We start from the raw sequence: 14,681 nt of genomic DNA, 5'->3' as shown, positions 1-14,681 counted from the left end.
CATGCTCTCAAGCGCTGCTCTCTGACATGGCCTATGTGTGTCTCCGTGACTCAGTTCAGTCATCAAGCATGCCACCCTATGCCATGGTTTTCTTGCACATCTGGAAGTATAAATTGTGGTCTGGGTTCTTAAGCTACGGTCAGTGCATATGATGTTGCGGGGAGGGGGGGCGTTGCACCCTGTCCTTATCAAGACCATCTATCTGTGCCTCAGTAATTTCCTCTCAGCTCCTCTCACCTCTCCTTTGCCAGGCAAGTAGACCTGCACGCCTCGGGCTCCTTGAGCGGTTACTGGGTGAACCAGCAATGCATCACCTACAAGGGAGAAACCAGCATATGAGCAGGAGACCTTACTGAACCTGGAGAAACATTAGGGTACAGTGAAGATACACTTTTTTAAAAATAAAGGTTTAGCTCTCAGAGTTAATGTGAAAAGACTGGAGAGTTAATGATTTCTGCAGTTTGGGACTGACAGGCAAGTAAAGAATTTTTTTATTATGTATTTATCTACACACAGACCGTCCACGTTGGACAGCACAATGGTTTTGACAAGGCGCATGAGCATCTGTGGCCCTGTGTATTTATCATTCCAGAAGAAACAAGAATTAATTTTTGAATAATGAAGTTAATAACTGCAGGCAGCCAGATTGATCTATTTAGGAAAAAAACCCAGAACCAAGAGCAAACTTTCAAGAGCCATAGAGCTCTCTGTCAAGCTGGATAAGACACCCCCCCAAGGGAAAAAAAAGTGGAGAAAAGATGTCACTGGGCATGGCTGAAATTCTGTAACAACCCTTAATATTTCAGATTAATATTTGGAAATTGATCCAAATTACTTCTGACTTTTAAGTTTTCAAAGGAACAGCAGCAACTGCAGTCATTTCAGTAGCCTTTGATGCAACTCAAGATTTTTTTTTTATTTTCCACCCAGCACAGCATATCAACCCTAAATCATGCCTCTGTTTCATCTTAAACCAGTTTTACTCTCCAGCGGGGCTTTCTGTCACTACCCAATATCAGCTTTTTAGTGTTTGAACCTCCCGTCAGAAAAGAGAATGTTGTGGAATACAAAAGCATGCTTACTACCTTGTGCTAATAAAGCTGTTTTATGGATATTGCCCTTATTTCACTAGAAGAACTGAGCAAAGGAATTTAATTTTAATGACCTCTCTCAACTGTAACCCAGTTCAATTTAAATACCTATGAAAGCAGTCAAAAAGGGGCCTGAGGCATTAGGCACCAAACACTTCCCATGCATCGACAGAAAGGACATTTTGCCATTACATTCCTTTATTATATAGCACTGCCAAAAAAGCGTTAACATTTAAGCATATTATTAAGTTCTCAGCCACACGCTTTAGAGCAGAGAGAGACAGTGGATAATGAAAGATCAAAGAGAACAGAGAGGGAGACATGAATCTTTCGGCATCCCCACCCTTGGGATCCACTGGACTCACCAAGAAGATACTGGTCATCAATGCTGAATGTAGTAACGTCCTGGGGATATTCCACCCAGAGGGGTCTACAGAAAAGAAAAGAGGGCGGGGGGAGAGCACTGATGACAAGGAGACAAAAGAGGAGATGCAATTCCCTACACAGATTGGTTCACACCTAACTTTAAATCATGTTTGACATTGAGGTTAACACATCCCATCTTTGAACACTGGTATTTAGTTAGTGAATCCTGCTCTGGCAGAAACTAGTTTGAGCCTCTTGTATCAGGGTGCCACTGCTAAGCGTTGTCAGCAGAATGGATCCACATGATCCAGCCTGTATTTTGCCGATGCCAACTGTGGTTTGCACTTCCCTTGCAAGCCAGAATTGGAAAACCATAGTTCAAAGCTGGTTTGGAAATCCTAGACTGGAAGTGCAAGCCGCAGTTTGCAGGCTTGTGCCAAAGCAAGACTTTAACAGCACACAAGAGGGAAGGAGGAGCAGGAGAGAATTGGGGGGGGGGGCTTACTCCTGAAGTACCAATTGTTATAGCATTTTGCATGAAGTGGTTCCAAGGCTCAGTTTGCACATTGCTCCAAATTGCAGCGGGAAATTGAAAAATGTTGTGTAGTGTCTGAATAGTCTGCGACTTAGAAACCACGGTTAGGCATGACATCTGAATTGCCTGCTATAATTGCCATGGCCCTGTCTCCAGAGGCCCTCCTTCCCAGTTCTGGACAGATAAAAAACACAAGCAGCTCTAACGCTTGGTTTCTCTCTGTTGTACACCTGCAAGCTCAAATCATGATTTGGGTTCTAAACTGGTTGGGCACCATGTTGAAAATGAACCTGTACAGGCTCCGTATATCCCGTGCCCACATAGTCTGGCCCCACCCCATCCACAAGAATTTTAAGACTAAATGCAGAATTTCAGATTTCGTAACAGACAAAAGTTTCTGGCTATTGTGGCTTCAAAAAGTAATTAATTCTGAACTGTTTGACCAAATGCTTCATTTCGCCACCCTATACTGACTTGCCGAATGGGCTCATTAGATTACGTTTCAAGATCTACCATTTTGGACCGGTATGCGGAGAGTCCAATTGGCTCACCTCATGACGGGCTCGCCTGTACGGTAACTGTGGTAGAACGCAGTGTACCAAAAGGGAAGCAGGGCGTAGCGCTGGCGGATGGCATCACGGATCAATGCTTCGTTGTCCTCGCCAAACAGCCAGGGTTCCCGGCGGGTGGTGTCCACGTGGGCATGTGCCCGGAAGAAGGGTTGGTAAGCTCCCACTTGGTACCATCGCACCAGCAGCTCTGGCTCTGGGTTTTTGAAGAACCCACCCACGTCAGCTAGGGATGGGTTGAGGAAGAAAGACAGCAGGGTGGTGAGTGCTTTAATACTCCTTCTGCATTCACCTTCTTTCTTAGACTCTCGCCCACAAGCACAGAGACCTGTTTGAATGCAGACTGTTCCCCAACAGCACTTACCTCCGCAGAAAGAGATGCCCACAAGACCCAGGCTCAGGCACATGGGAATGGAGATCTTCAAGTGGTCCCACTCAGCTGCGTTGTCCCCTGTCCACACAGCCCCTGCAGAGGAGAAAGATGGTATGGTAGTGAAGGAATGTTGTACGTATTGCCATTTTATCCCTTGTTGCTACACAGAAACAGCTTCTTATGAGCATACTAGTAACAGAGCCCACTGTGGAAAAAAAAACACAAGGGGCCTCACAGCCGCCAGCAGGAAAGCCACAGGAAGGCGGGGTTCCCCTCACGCTGTGCCTTCCCACTGGCTCCGCGGCCACTCAGAGGCCTGCCACAGGGGGCACGGAGGCCTGGCGCAGCCCCTCTCAAGGCCCTGCAGCGGCCGCAACAGCACACCGCACCGATGGCTCACTTTTTATCCTGCCGCAGGTGCACCCCTAGAGGGCCATTTTTGCCCAAGTCTCTCTTCTGCCCAGCAGCAGTTCTCCAAGGTCCCAGGTAGAGAATGGTCTTCACCCGCTACCTGGGATTCTTGAACAGGAGATGCTGGGGATTGACACGGGCAGGAAATCCACCACCGAGCTACGGCCCTCCCCTCCTCTTCCCTTTGAAAATTCCTCCCCAGGCTCTCTCACACCCAGGCATGCATCCTGCCACTGACCGTAGCGCTGCGAGCCTGCAAAGAACGCTCGAGTCAGAACGAAGGGCCGCTCCACACCGCCCGACCGCTGCACCTGCCCAAGGGCCGTTGCCATTTGCTGACAGAGGAAGGGGGAACAAGAGAGATCTCAGTGAAGGGACAGTTCAGCGCCTGTATCATCACCAGCCCTCCACTACTCCCGTTCTCTCTCTCTCTCTGTAAACAGAGCATGTAGACGGAGGTGCCGTTTCAGATGACAGAAAAGCTTCCTGAAAAGTTCGACTTTCGTTATTTTTTTTTTTTAAAATGAACAAATTTCTAGCCCTCAAGGATGTGTGTAAGCTGGGCCTGCTGAAATCTCAGAAGCTGAAGGGATCAGCCAAGAGTATTTCCAGAAGCTGCAGGAGGGGACTTTTGATGTTTTGCTTCCAAAAGGAGCCCAGGGTAGTACACGGAGCCTCCCTCTTCCAACCACCCATTATGATTTGTACAAAAGACTCCGTGAAGTAGGTTAGACGGAATATGTATGTCTGGTCCAAAGTCATCCAAGTAAGCTTTATTTATTTATTTATTTATTTACTTACTTAGATTTATAGTCCGCCCTCCCCAACCAAGTGGACTCAGGGCCAAACTGAGACTGGATCTCCCCTGGTCTACTCACTTACATCACCCTTCCTTTCTTACTCTTCTTCATGACTAACAAAACCTAGAGTAAACTATATAAAGCTATATGCATTTTGCCCCAGCCTGGAGGGCCCAGGCTAGCCCGATCTTGGAAGCTAAGCAGGGTCAGCTCTGGTTAGTACTTGGATGGGAGACCACCAAGGAAGACCAGGGTCACTGTGCAGAGGCAGACCACCTCGGTTTGTTTCTTGTCTTGGATACCTAACAGGGTCACCTAAGTTGGCTGCAATTTGATAGCACTTTACATACATACAGATTTCGGAAGCACAGAGAATAAAGAGAAGTTACCAGCATCTGCTCCCATTAGCCCACTTGGGGAAAAAAAGTTTGATAGTACCCATATCCATCCCCCATCAGTCTCTCACCCATATAATTGCTCCAGTTCAACAACACTGCAGCCCTTCCTTGCAGTATGGAGTGTTTCAATGTCTCTTCCCACTTTTGGAAACTTTTTGGAAATCTATGCAAAACCCAAAACTTATAATATTTGTTTATAAATAGTTTGTTAGTTAATAAATAAGATATGCAGAGTCTCAGGAATGAAGGGAATAAGGACTTGGATTGTCCAATTTTGCCAAAGCAATGGAATAAGGCCTTAAATGCTATTATTCGTTACTTCTATGGATCTCTAGGGCTGCTACTTATTTAGCAAAAGTTTAGGGTATATTTGGACACCACAGTTCTGTTTTAGAAAAGAACCAAGTACAGTGTCTAACAACTGATGCTGTAGCTTACAGGGCATGTCTTTTAAGCATATCCTTTGGGCAAGTCCAGTTATTCAATCTTTTTGGGAGGAAGTGATTACTCATATTAATTTTGTATTAAAATGCACACTGATTTTTGAGGATGTTTATGTACTTCTAAACTAGCTACATGTATCCTGGAACCTAAGCCATCATCAATGAAAATGGTCCCTCTGTGCCCTTACTGTAGCAAAAAGACGTATGTTACAACATTGGAAAGACAAATGCTCATCTCCCATAATTCAATGAAGGGAGGACCTTTCCATAGTGTTTATTTTTAAATTTTCTTTTCAAATATAACAAAATTAAAATAAACAAACATTCCTAGACATGATTCAGGGCCCCAGAGTTCTGATTTCCTCAGCACATAAGAAAGCCACACTTACCACGTAGAATCCGTACAGGTTGTGGATGTCACGATGCTCCCAGCCCCCCTGGTGCACAGCATCCTTGTGCATGGTCACCTCTGGACCATTGAAGACAGAGGGCTCATTCATGTCATTCCAGGTGTAGAGGTTCTCCATGGAACCCTGGAACAAAGGAGGACGAAAGAAAGGCTCTCGCGTGAGAAGGGGACGTTGAGGGTCATGTGGTAGCCAAAGAGAGGGATCCCCAAGAAGACCAGCCACTGCCTTACCTCGTATTGGTCATAGGCAAACATGCTGGACCACCAGGCACGCATCTCTGGGTTGGTGAAGTCGGGGTACCCTGCTGAGCCTGGGTGGAAGGAGGTCCAAGAACAGGTTAGGGATGCGCGCAAGGAGTTTCATGAAACTGTTGGCTTAACCCCTTAGTCCCCCCACCCTTGCCAACCTGTTCTTGCATATACTCATCCCAAGTCACTCCTCCCTCCAGTCACAAGCTAGAGAGGAAGTTGCACGGGGGGAGGGATCTCCTTTGGCTAACCATAATCTATAGGAAGAACTAGGTACCTGAGACTTATATTCTCTTAAATAAGAGGAATAATAATTGTTCACACGCGTCACTCTCCTCCTTTTTTTTTTTGCTCATCCATTTCAGCTTGGGGGTAGGGAGTCAGTGTGGTCTAGTGGTTACTGTGTAAGACTATAACGGCCAGGGGAGCTGTGGAACTCTCTTGGTGATCTAGGGCCGGTCACTCTCTCTCAGCCTCACCTACCTTATAGGGCCATTGGAAGGATAAATGGAGGAAGAGAGAACCATGCATGTTGCCCCGAGTTCCTTGTAGGGCAGGTGGGACAAAAAAAGTGAGTGACTGATGAACCCATTGCCTATGTAACTCTGTAAGACACTACGCCATGTACACTGATGGCATCATTAAGACCAGAAAATACTGATTTTAACACAACAGCATCATCGTAACAGCACGTGGCTCTTGTTCTGCTCAAGGCAAGCATTCCCCACCACCCCTCTGATACCGTCTCTCAGTCTCTCCAATCTAGCCCAGGGTGGGCAGCACTTACCTTGCACCCATTCTAAATTCCCTATGTCATAGTAACAGTATCTCGCTTATGTTTTATTGTGATGAACTGCCTAGCTGGAGCCATTTATCATCCATCACATCAATGCTTCTAAAATAAATAAATAAATCACTTGTGTAACTCCAAATCTTAAGAGAATTAAAACATATTAAGGGCCCCCTGACCCCACAACATGCTACTTCTCTTTGTGACTTTGGAGGCAAGATCGGCAGCTATCACTACCAGAATATGCAGCATCACTTACAGGCACCTATCCTAGCAACCAGACTATGCCAGATAAAAACATCTTAATCCATCCAGGCTTTCGGTGACACCTTTTTGATTTATTTCTGGTCTGTTTCCGAACAGTTGCTAGTTTTCGGCTTAATTTTTTGGTACTAATTAAAAATATTTTATATATTAAATTTGTATTTATTTGTGCAAAACAAAAAAGAACACTCCAGTGCTGATAAATCTATACATATGCTTCTATAAAAGGTCACCAAATATCTAAAAATAAGCTCACACGCAACTGCAGTCTATATGCAATACATTCAAAAGCTGATAAGTTTATAAGGCCCTCAATCCAGTGAGTAATGGGAAGTGGGTTTTTGTCTTTTCATTGTGGTAGTATAAGTCTTTCAGTGACTGTAAAGGCAAAAAATATTTGTTGGTATCAATTGCTTTCATTATGATTGTGTGAAGGTGAAAGCTACCCTACTATATTTTGATCCTGGCCCTTCCTGCAAGGCAGGCAAGATGGAACACCTGCCGTTCTCCCTTCCTCTGTTTTATCGTCATGATAACCCTGGACCATATGCTGGGCCCATCATATATTCTCAGCCTGAGGCTGACCAGTGAGTTTCATGGCCAAATGGAGAACTGAACTTGGATCTCCCCAGACCCACTCTAACCACTACACAACACTGGCTCTTGAAAGTGGTCTTGGTGATGTGCACTGATGGAAAGGCAGGACAGACATTCTTTTAGGAACTAAAGATATTAAATCCTTTGGGAATTGGATCGTGCAGATCGGTTCCTCTAATAGTACATCTAGAACTGGCTACTGCACCGGAGGAAAGCACCACCATTTTTGAAGCAGATCTACAGAACCCAACCCATTACCATTTTATGGGGTCTTGTGTCAGACTAGCACTGTTTTTCTAAAATGAACTATTTCTTGTCCTTTAAGGGTGTCAAAAATGTGCTGTCCTCTGCTCCCCCAGGTGCTATGGCTCAGTGATAGACAACTGGCTTTGCATGCAAAAGATCCCACATTCAGCCCTTACCTACAGTTAAACAATCTCAGGTAGAAGTTGGGGAAGACTGCTAATAGTCAAAGTAGACCATTTTGAGCTAGAAGGACTGATGGCCTAAGCCATGCATTTACAGAAAGACTGGCCCTGGCCTATGCCATCAAAACCAACAGCTAGTAAAGTCCCAGAAACGTCCCCCAATCCTGTACTACTACAGCCCCTTTCCATCACCTGGCCAACACCAGCCTTCGTAGTCATTTCCGTCCTTGGTTTTAACATAAAAGTTCCGGGAGCGGATCTCATTGTGGACTCGGTAGCCGCTGTCCACCTTGATGTGAGGGTCCACAATGCTCACCATCTGGATTAAGGAAGGAAACACAAAACGAGTGTGGTTAGGGGAAGAAAAAGGTAATGCAGAGGCACGCCACTTTTCCATAAGTCCAAACTGAGCAGTCTTTTTAATTTGTCTAATTCATTCTGGTTCTGATAAAGCGGGAGGAAATATTGGAAGCCCGGGTCTCACAGCCAGCCCTCTCTTCAGCTTCTGAGATTTCAGCAGAAATTGCCTTCAGGCTTCCAAGTAAGAAATAAAAGAGTAACTGAATAACACAGACTTTTGGAAACTAACCCTAACCCTAATCAACAGATAATATGCATTGGACCCCGACTGCAAGAACCATCTGAGAATGGCAAGAATGCTCGCCGTACACAGAAGTGAAGATATAGCTCAAAGATCATACTTACAACAACAGAGCACACAACAATACAATCCCTATCCCTTTATTGATGAATCTCTTTGAAACCGCTTCCTTACCGCTTCCTTAATAAAAAGCCCTCTTGATTAATTCAGTTTTGCATCACTTACTATACCCGCAACAAACCAAAAACATGGTTGAGGAATTAAATGATCTCAAGTGCACCCACCAACATCTGAATAAGGCCCGTTCAGAGTCATCCAGAACAAGATGCTGGGTTTAAACTCTGGACCTTCAGCACACAAAAGCAGGTGCTCTACCACTGGGCTTATAGCTCCTCCCTCTGGAAAGCAAGGCCAATCAAGAGTAGGTAGCACCAGAACAGGCAGAACAATGATCCATACAACGATGGTGTGTCTTTCTCTGCCTGAGATGCTAGGGGACTCCTACAAGTCAGAGGAAACAATGCTGGTTCTAGATGGGCCAATGGGCTGGCTTGACATAAAGCAGCTTCGCAGATTCCTACCTGGCGTCTCTTGGCTGCCAGCCGCTGAAGCATTTCCCGGGGATGGGGGAACTTGTTGGGATCCCACGTGAAGTAGCGCTTGCCGTCGGCATGCTCGATGTCCAGCCAGATGACGTCGTAGGGTATGTCATGCTCGTCAAAACCGTTGTCCACGGCATTCACATCCTCCTCGTCGTTGTAGTTCCAGCGACTCTGGTGATACCCCAGGGAGAAGAGCGGAGGGAGGGCCTGGGTGCCTGAGCAAGGGGGGATCAGATCGGACCTCAGCTGGGATCTGTCACATGCGGCATTCGCACTCTGGCCCTAGCATGTTTCAAAATCCTACTCCACAATAGCAAATTTGCTTGTATTTTCTTAATTTACAAAGGCTTTTTTCCCCTAAGCTGATCATAAGGAGTGGAAAGCATGTGGGCTGGATGCTGCAGACCTGTTCTGCAAACTGCAGGGCTTTCCTCTGGAACACAAAAGGAGGTTTCTCCTGATGCAAGACGGCTCTCTCACTGCATCGTGGCAAAGTGCCACCAGGAATGGAACAGACTTGGTGGGACCCAACCCAACAGAAGCCCCATCACCTTGGCCCAGTGAAACCTTGCCAAGATTATCCCCCCCTCTCCCCAGCTCACAGACTCCATTTCCTCACTCACGCTTTAAAAACTTGTTTTCACTGCTTCAGTTTAGACATCATACAGGCCTACAGCAAGCAGCCAAGTCATAATTTAGGCCAAGTAGCTCATCTGCTTGCTTTTTTTTTTTGGCCGTGCAGCTCAGCACTTCAGGCTTTGTTGGGTGAGACAGAATTCAGAGGAAGAGTGACCGCGGGTAACTCTCGTATGTTAATTCAGCACAAACTACCCATTTGCAAATCCACTACAAAGCATGGATTACCATTCTGGTTTGGACCATTCTGGTCCACTGCAAACCATGGTCTGCTAGGATGGACACTGAGTTAAGCCAGACAGCACATCAAACCATAAACTTAGCCTTAAGAACTAGAAACATGCTTTTAAAAAAAGAAAGCTGAACCAGCCATCTCAGAATAATAAATCTTGCGCCTGGAATTCAATTCTGTGCTTTTACATTTTAATCACAGCATGCAAACCATGCTGGTGATGAAGTACAGGTGCCTTGGGAGGAAGGGAGGCCATTCTAAACACCTGGCACGGAGTGGCAGAACTAATGCGAATAAGCAGGTAGCACAAACACCATCGCTTCTCATTCCATCAGAAGCAAAGTAAATCCCAACTCCCGCTCACCTGTGAGGGATGCATACTGCCTGAAGATATCCTTAGGGGACGGCCCCAGCAACAGGAACACATCAACAATTCCGCTCTCTGACATCCAGCGGACATCTGTCTGAGGGGTCTCGCCTCCCCCTTGCATGTAGTCCAGCATCTTCCCAAACAGTGTCTGCAGGAGTGTGGAAGCAGACAAGGGCATGTTCGCACAGAGCACCTGGAACCGTTCCAGCCTTTGGCTGAGAAAGCAGCTTGCCTACTAAGGCCCGCCTAGTGAGTTTACGGCAGAGGGGTGATATTATAACAATTTATTTCCTATCACATTTGTGAGTAGTAACGATGACAGCTATAACACATTATCAAGATATAGGACACGCAATAAACCATCGATCGACAACAGGAGTTCCACTGAAAAGCTTAATTAGACTGGGGAATGTTTATGTGATATGATACAGAATTTAAGTTAGAATTTAAGTGAATTTAAGTTTGAATCCTGAATATAAAGTTTGAATCCTGTTAAGTCAACTTGAATTTCAGTTTGAATCCTGATCTGTGGCTCTGTCTCTTCTTTTGGCCGTTACAGGGTGAACACGAAACAATTCCCCTCACCAGTTTGGCACTAAAAAAAAAATCCAGCAAGTCCTCCCCCATTACACCTTTCAGCTCCCCTCTATTACACCTTCCTTTTGCTGTTAATATGGAAAATGTTCTATCAGTCAATTCAAGACGCTCCTGAGACACCCACAAGTCCACCTCCCCGACAACCTGTGACTGGAAGGGGGAAAGCTGACACTTCTCCTCCGTACAGGTGATATTTTAACCCAGCTCTGCTCTAACCACATCTCATCCCACACCAATACCTTGCCAGCTGTGTTGGAGGTGATGTCCACCCAAGTCTCCGCAGCATTTAGCCAAAAGATCCCCATGGTGCGCTGGGTGTTGTGGGCCAGGAGGACAGGAACTGAGCCATACAGGGCCATGGGGTTATAGAGCTCGTACTGGAAGACGTCCAAGTTGTAGAGGCGGTATGGGTCTCCTCCCCTGCCAAGTTAGGAATGCCAGAAGAAAAAAATGTCCTTCCTCTTACCAGTGTCATATCCATCCCATAAACTATATTCCAACCTCTAACAAGGACTCGAGGCAGCAAACAAAAGGCCAAACCGATCAAGAAAAATTCAAGCCAAACAAACAAATCCAGAAAGATAGCCTGGATTTATAGACTCTAACTAATGCCCTCTGCATAATGTACCAAACACAGCCGTTTCAACAGAAAGCACTCTCAAAAAAAGATGTGTGCATGCGCTTTACAAGTTTTCCTAGAATAGGCGGAAATGGTGCTCCTCCAGAGTAAGCTGATTCATATAAGTTGGTCTACTGGTCCAGAAAGCTCTGGACTGAGCAGCAGCAGAAGGGGTGCATGTAATTCTCTGGAAAGGCACTGAGAACAGTTGCGGGCCAGAGGATCCAGAGATGGTGGGGTGGGGCGAGAGGAGAAGATACACATGCACATCCCAACAACAGCGTAAGTTCCATTAAAAAAGAGACCCCTGCTTACTCAGTTGTCCGGAGACGGAGGTTATCTGCATGTTCCGGGATGCCGTACACATTCTCTACACCGGGGAGAGAGAAGTCTAGCCCCACTGATGTTGGACCTGGGGTAAGGGAAGGAGAGAGTGAAAATTTGCTATGAGAATGAGGAAAGTTTCAACAAAAGGCAGCAAACCTCTGATTTTAAACTGCTGTTCACAATGCGGCCTCCTCGCCAAACACCCGTCTCTACTTCATCTATGCCCACTGAAGCCAGCCGCACCAAAGCCAGGTCTCCCATTATACCAATAGACTTTGAGCTTGTTTGCATCCCTGAAGCCATTTTCACTAAGGGCCATTATTGTAATGAGGGATCTCAACAACTCCCAGAAGCTAAGCAGGGTTGGCCCTGGCTAGCACTTGGATGGGAGACCACTAAGGAAGCCCAGGTCACGGTGCAGAGGTAGGCAATGGCAAATTACTTCTTTTTGTCTCTTGCCTTAAGAACCTTAGGAGGTTGCCATAAGCCAGCTATGACTTCACAGCACATCTCTCTCTCTCTCTCTCTCTCTCTCTCTCCCTCTCCCTCTCTCTCTCACACACACACACACACACACACAGGTCTCAGAAAGGCATTTGTATTGCTGCTTTGGAAAAATGTTTAAAAATTCTGTTACTTGACCAACTCTGATCCTTCCAGGAAGCTTACCATTAGGTTTGCTATCTGTGTGGGTTTTGAACGTTTCCTCCCACGATCCGGGCTCCTCTTCGGCCTCATCTGCCCCTTTGGAGGCTTCCTCAGTCTTCAAGGACAAAAATGGCCAGGTCAGAGAAATCTTACCTATGACACGTACCTCCCGCATTTCCAATCACAGCTCAGCTGTTTACTCACTGGGTGAATACGTGAAGCCACCTTATGCTGTCAGACCACTGATCCGTGGAGCTCAGTATTCTCTCCTCTGACTGGTATGGACCTCCCAGGCCTTGGCCTGAGAAATGTTTTTCTCAGCCCTGGCTACCTGAAATGCTTTAAATGGAGACGCTGGGGATGGAACCGGGAACTGTGCCAGCAGGAAAAAAATTTTCTCTGCCCAAGACACTACCAATCTGAGCAAACAATAGTGATCTGGAGGGACCTATATTGTGGATCAGGAGAAGGCTGCTCTCCAGGCCTCGACGCTGTGAAGGACCACATATTGCATAAAGCATTATCATGTGTTAATCTTTGTAACAGCCCTGTAAGACTGCTGGTATTATCCCCATGTTACAGATACTGAACTGAGGTTGAGGGACGGTGGCTTGCCCAAGACCACCTAGAGAGTTAGTGGAAGAGGTGTGATTTGAACCGGAGATCACCTGATCACAGATTATATTCAGCAGAAAAGAGCAAGAGTCCAGTAGCATCTACAAGACTAACAAAATTTGTAGTAGGGTATGAGCTTTCTTGAGTCACAGCTCACTTCTTCAGTTACCTTATCGGTGCTTCTGGACTTTTGCTCTTTTCTACGGCTACAGACATGGCTACCCATCCAGATCATAGTCACTACGCTTCACCAACCTGTGCATATAAACCAAAGGCTTTAAAGGGGGCCTTGGAGGGTTTGAAAAGGGGAGCCGACAAATTAACAGAGGATGGAGCTAACAATGGCTTCTAGTCGTGATGGAAGTGGCGTCAGCTGGTTAGCTGCGTTGGTCTGCAGTTGAAGAGCAAGATCTGGGGACCAACAGCACTTTAAAGACCAAGGTATGAGCTTTCAAGACTTAAAGCTCCCTTTGTCGTGATGGGTCTCTACTCCCTGCAGTACCAGAGGCAGTAAGCCTCTTTATCATCAGTTGCTGGGGACCAGGGGCAGGAAGATGCTGTTGCCGCCATCCTGCTTGCGGGCTTCCTAGAGACAGCTGGCCGGCCACTGTGTGAACAGAATGCTGAACCGGACGGGCCTTTGGTCTGACCCAGCATGGCTCTGCTGACATTCTAATGGTGTTGCACCCTTGAAAGACACCCACTGTATGGAGGAATCCTGCGGCCTTAGATGGGAGAAGCTGGACAGGCCCAGACAGCCACCTTCATTTGCCCCCTGCTTTCCTCCCTCCGCAGGGGAACTTCCATCCCCACCTTCTCACTCTCAGTGGATTCCTGCTCCGTAGGCAATGAGGCGTCTGAGGCCTCGGCAGCCCCTTCCTCTTCAGTTGCTGGCTCCTTCGAGGGCGCTCTGGAAGAAAAGGAGGGAGAAAGGGAAGATTCAGCCTGGACCCCGCCACCCCCTTTCCCCATCCACACGCAGGAAAAGGGAACCTTGGCTTTCTCTCTTGCCCCCGGGCCAAAACCACCAAACCACAGCAGGACCCATTAGTCACTACAAGCAGCACACACCAGCTCACAGCCCAGCCAGTTAGCAGAGCAACGGGGAGGGGAGGGGCAGCTGAGCAGGGGAAGAACAGCACCAGGCCCGGCTGTGGCGTTTCCCAGTTGAGGGGGAAGGGTGGCTTTTAGAGACTGGTCTTTTAATCTGAGAAAGGCACCACACCTTCATGGAGAAGAAAGTGAATGCCCACATAAAATGGCCACTGCATCTTCTTGGGCCCTAAGAAGAAAGTGGAAGTCTCTGCTAGGCCTCTGTGAATAGAAAGAAAATCTTGCAGAGGCATTGCCTCTCGTAAGAGGGTGCTGCACAGCTTCTTATTGCCTCTGGATGAAAACCTTCTGTGCTTTTTTTTCCTTTTAAACATCCTATCTTGCCACAGGAACAAACACTACATCAAGTGCCTGTGAAGGAACCTTTGCGCATCTGCCACTGAATCCATGTGTGTTCCAAAGGATTCTGGCAACAAGTGCACAGCTCACATGGGCTTTAAGACACATCCAGTTTTTCAGAAGAAGCATTCCCTGTCGTAAGAGAAAAAAGGAGGAATGCCTCTTCTGACCACGCCTGCCACCCATGTTTTTGCATGAACTTTTAATTCTAAAATCATTTTTTTAAAAACTCTACTGCCCGATCAATCAAGTGCATCAC

General features: G+C 46.7%; 1 protein-coding gene across 2 annotated transcripts in view; it reads right to left on the bottom strand.

Moving 5' to 3' along the window:
* Nucleotides 1–14,681, bottom strand: part of GANAB (glucosidase II alpha subunit) — a 33,013-nt gene that overhangs the window by 6,176 nt on the left and 12,156 nt on the right. For both annotated transcript variants that reach the window (XM_054992892.1, XM_054992903.1), the window contains 14 exons: nucleotides 13,784–13,880; nucleotides 12,377–12,470; nucleotides 11,696–11,792; nucleotides 11,001–11,181; nucleotides 10,159–10,312; nucleotides 8,906–9,141; nucleotides 7,916–8,042; nucleotides 5,627–5,706; nucleotides 5,376–5,519; nucleotides 3,584–3,680; nucleotides 2,926–3,027; nucleotides 2,544–2,787; nucleotides 1,457–1,521; nucleotides 238–314 (listed from right to left, as the gene is read on the bottom strand). In XM_054992892.1, coding sequence (XP_054848867.1) covers nucleotides 238–314; nucleotides 1,457–1,521; nucleotides 2,544–2,787; nucleotides 2,926–3,027; nucleotides 3,584–3,680; nucleotides 5,376–5,519; nucleotides 5,627–5,706; nucleotides 7,916–8,042; nucleotides 8,906–9,141; nucleotides 10,159–10,312; nucleotides 11,001–11,181; nucleotides 11,696–11,792; nucleotides 12,377–12,470; nucleotides 13,784–13,880 — 1,795 coding nt within the window. The remainder of the gene's footprint in view (nucleotides 1–237; nucleotides 315–1,456; nucleotides 1,522–2,543; nucleotides 2,788–2,925; nucleotides 3,028–3,583; nucleotides 3,681–5,375; nucleotides 5,520–5,626; nucleotides 5,707–7,915; nucleotides 8,043–8,905; nucleotides 9,142–10,158; nucleotides 10,313–11,000; nucleotides 11,182–11,695; nucleotides 11,793–12,376; nucleotides 12,471–13,783; nucleotides 13,881–14,681) is intronic.

The sequence above is a fragment of the Eublepharis macularius genome, chromosome 1 (assembly GCF_028583425.1).
Source record: "Eublepharis macularius isolate TG4126 chromosome 1, MPM_Emac_v1.0, whole genome shotgun sequence".
Lineage (NCBI taxonomy): Eukaryota > Metazoa > Chordata > Lepidosauria > Squamata > Eublepharidae > Eublepharis > Eublepharis macularius.
Note: the sequence above shows the minus strand (reverse complement) of the source record. Positions and strands in the feature narration are given on the sequence as shown.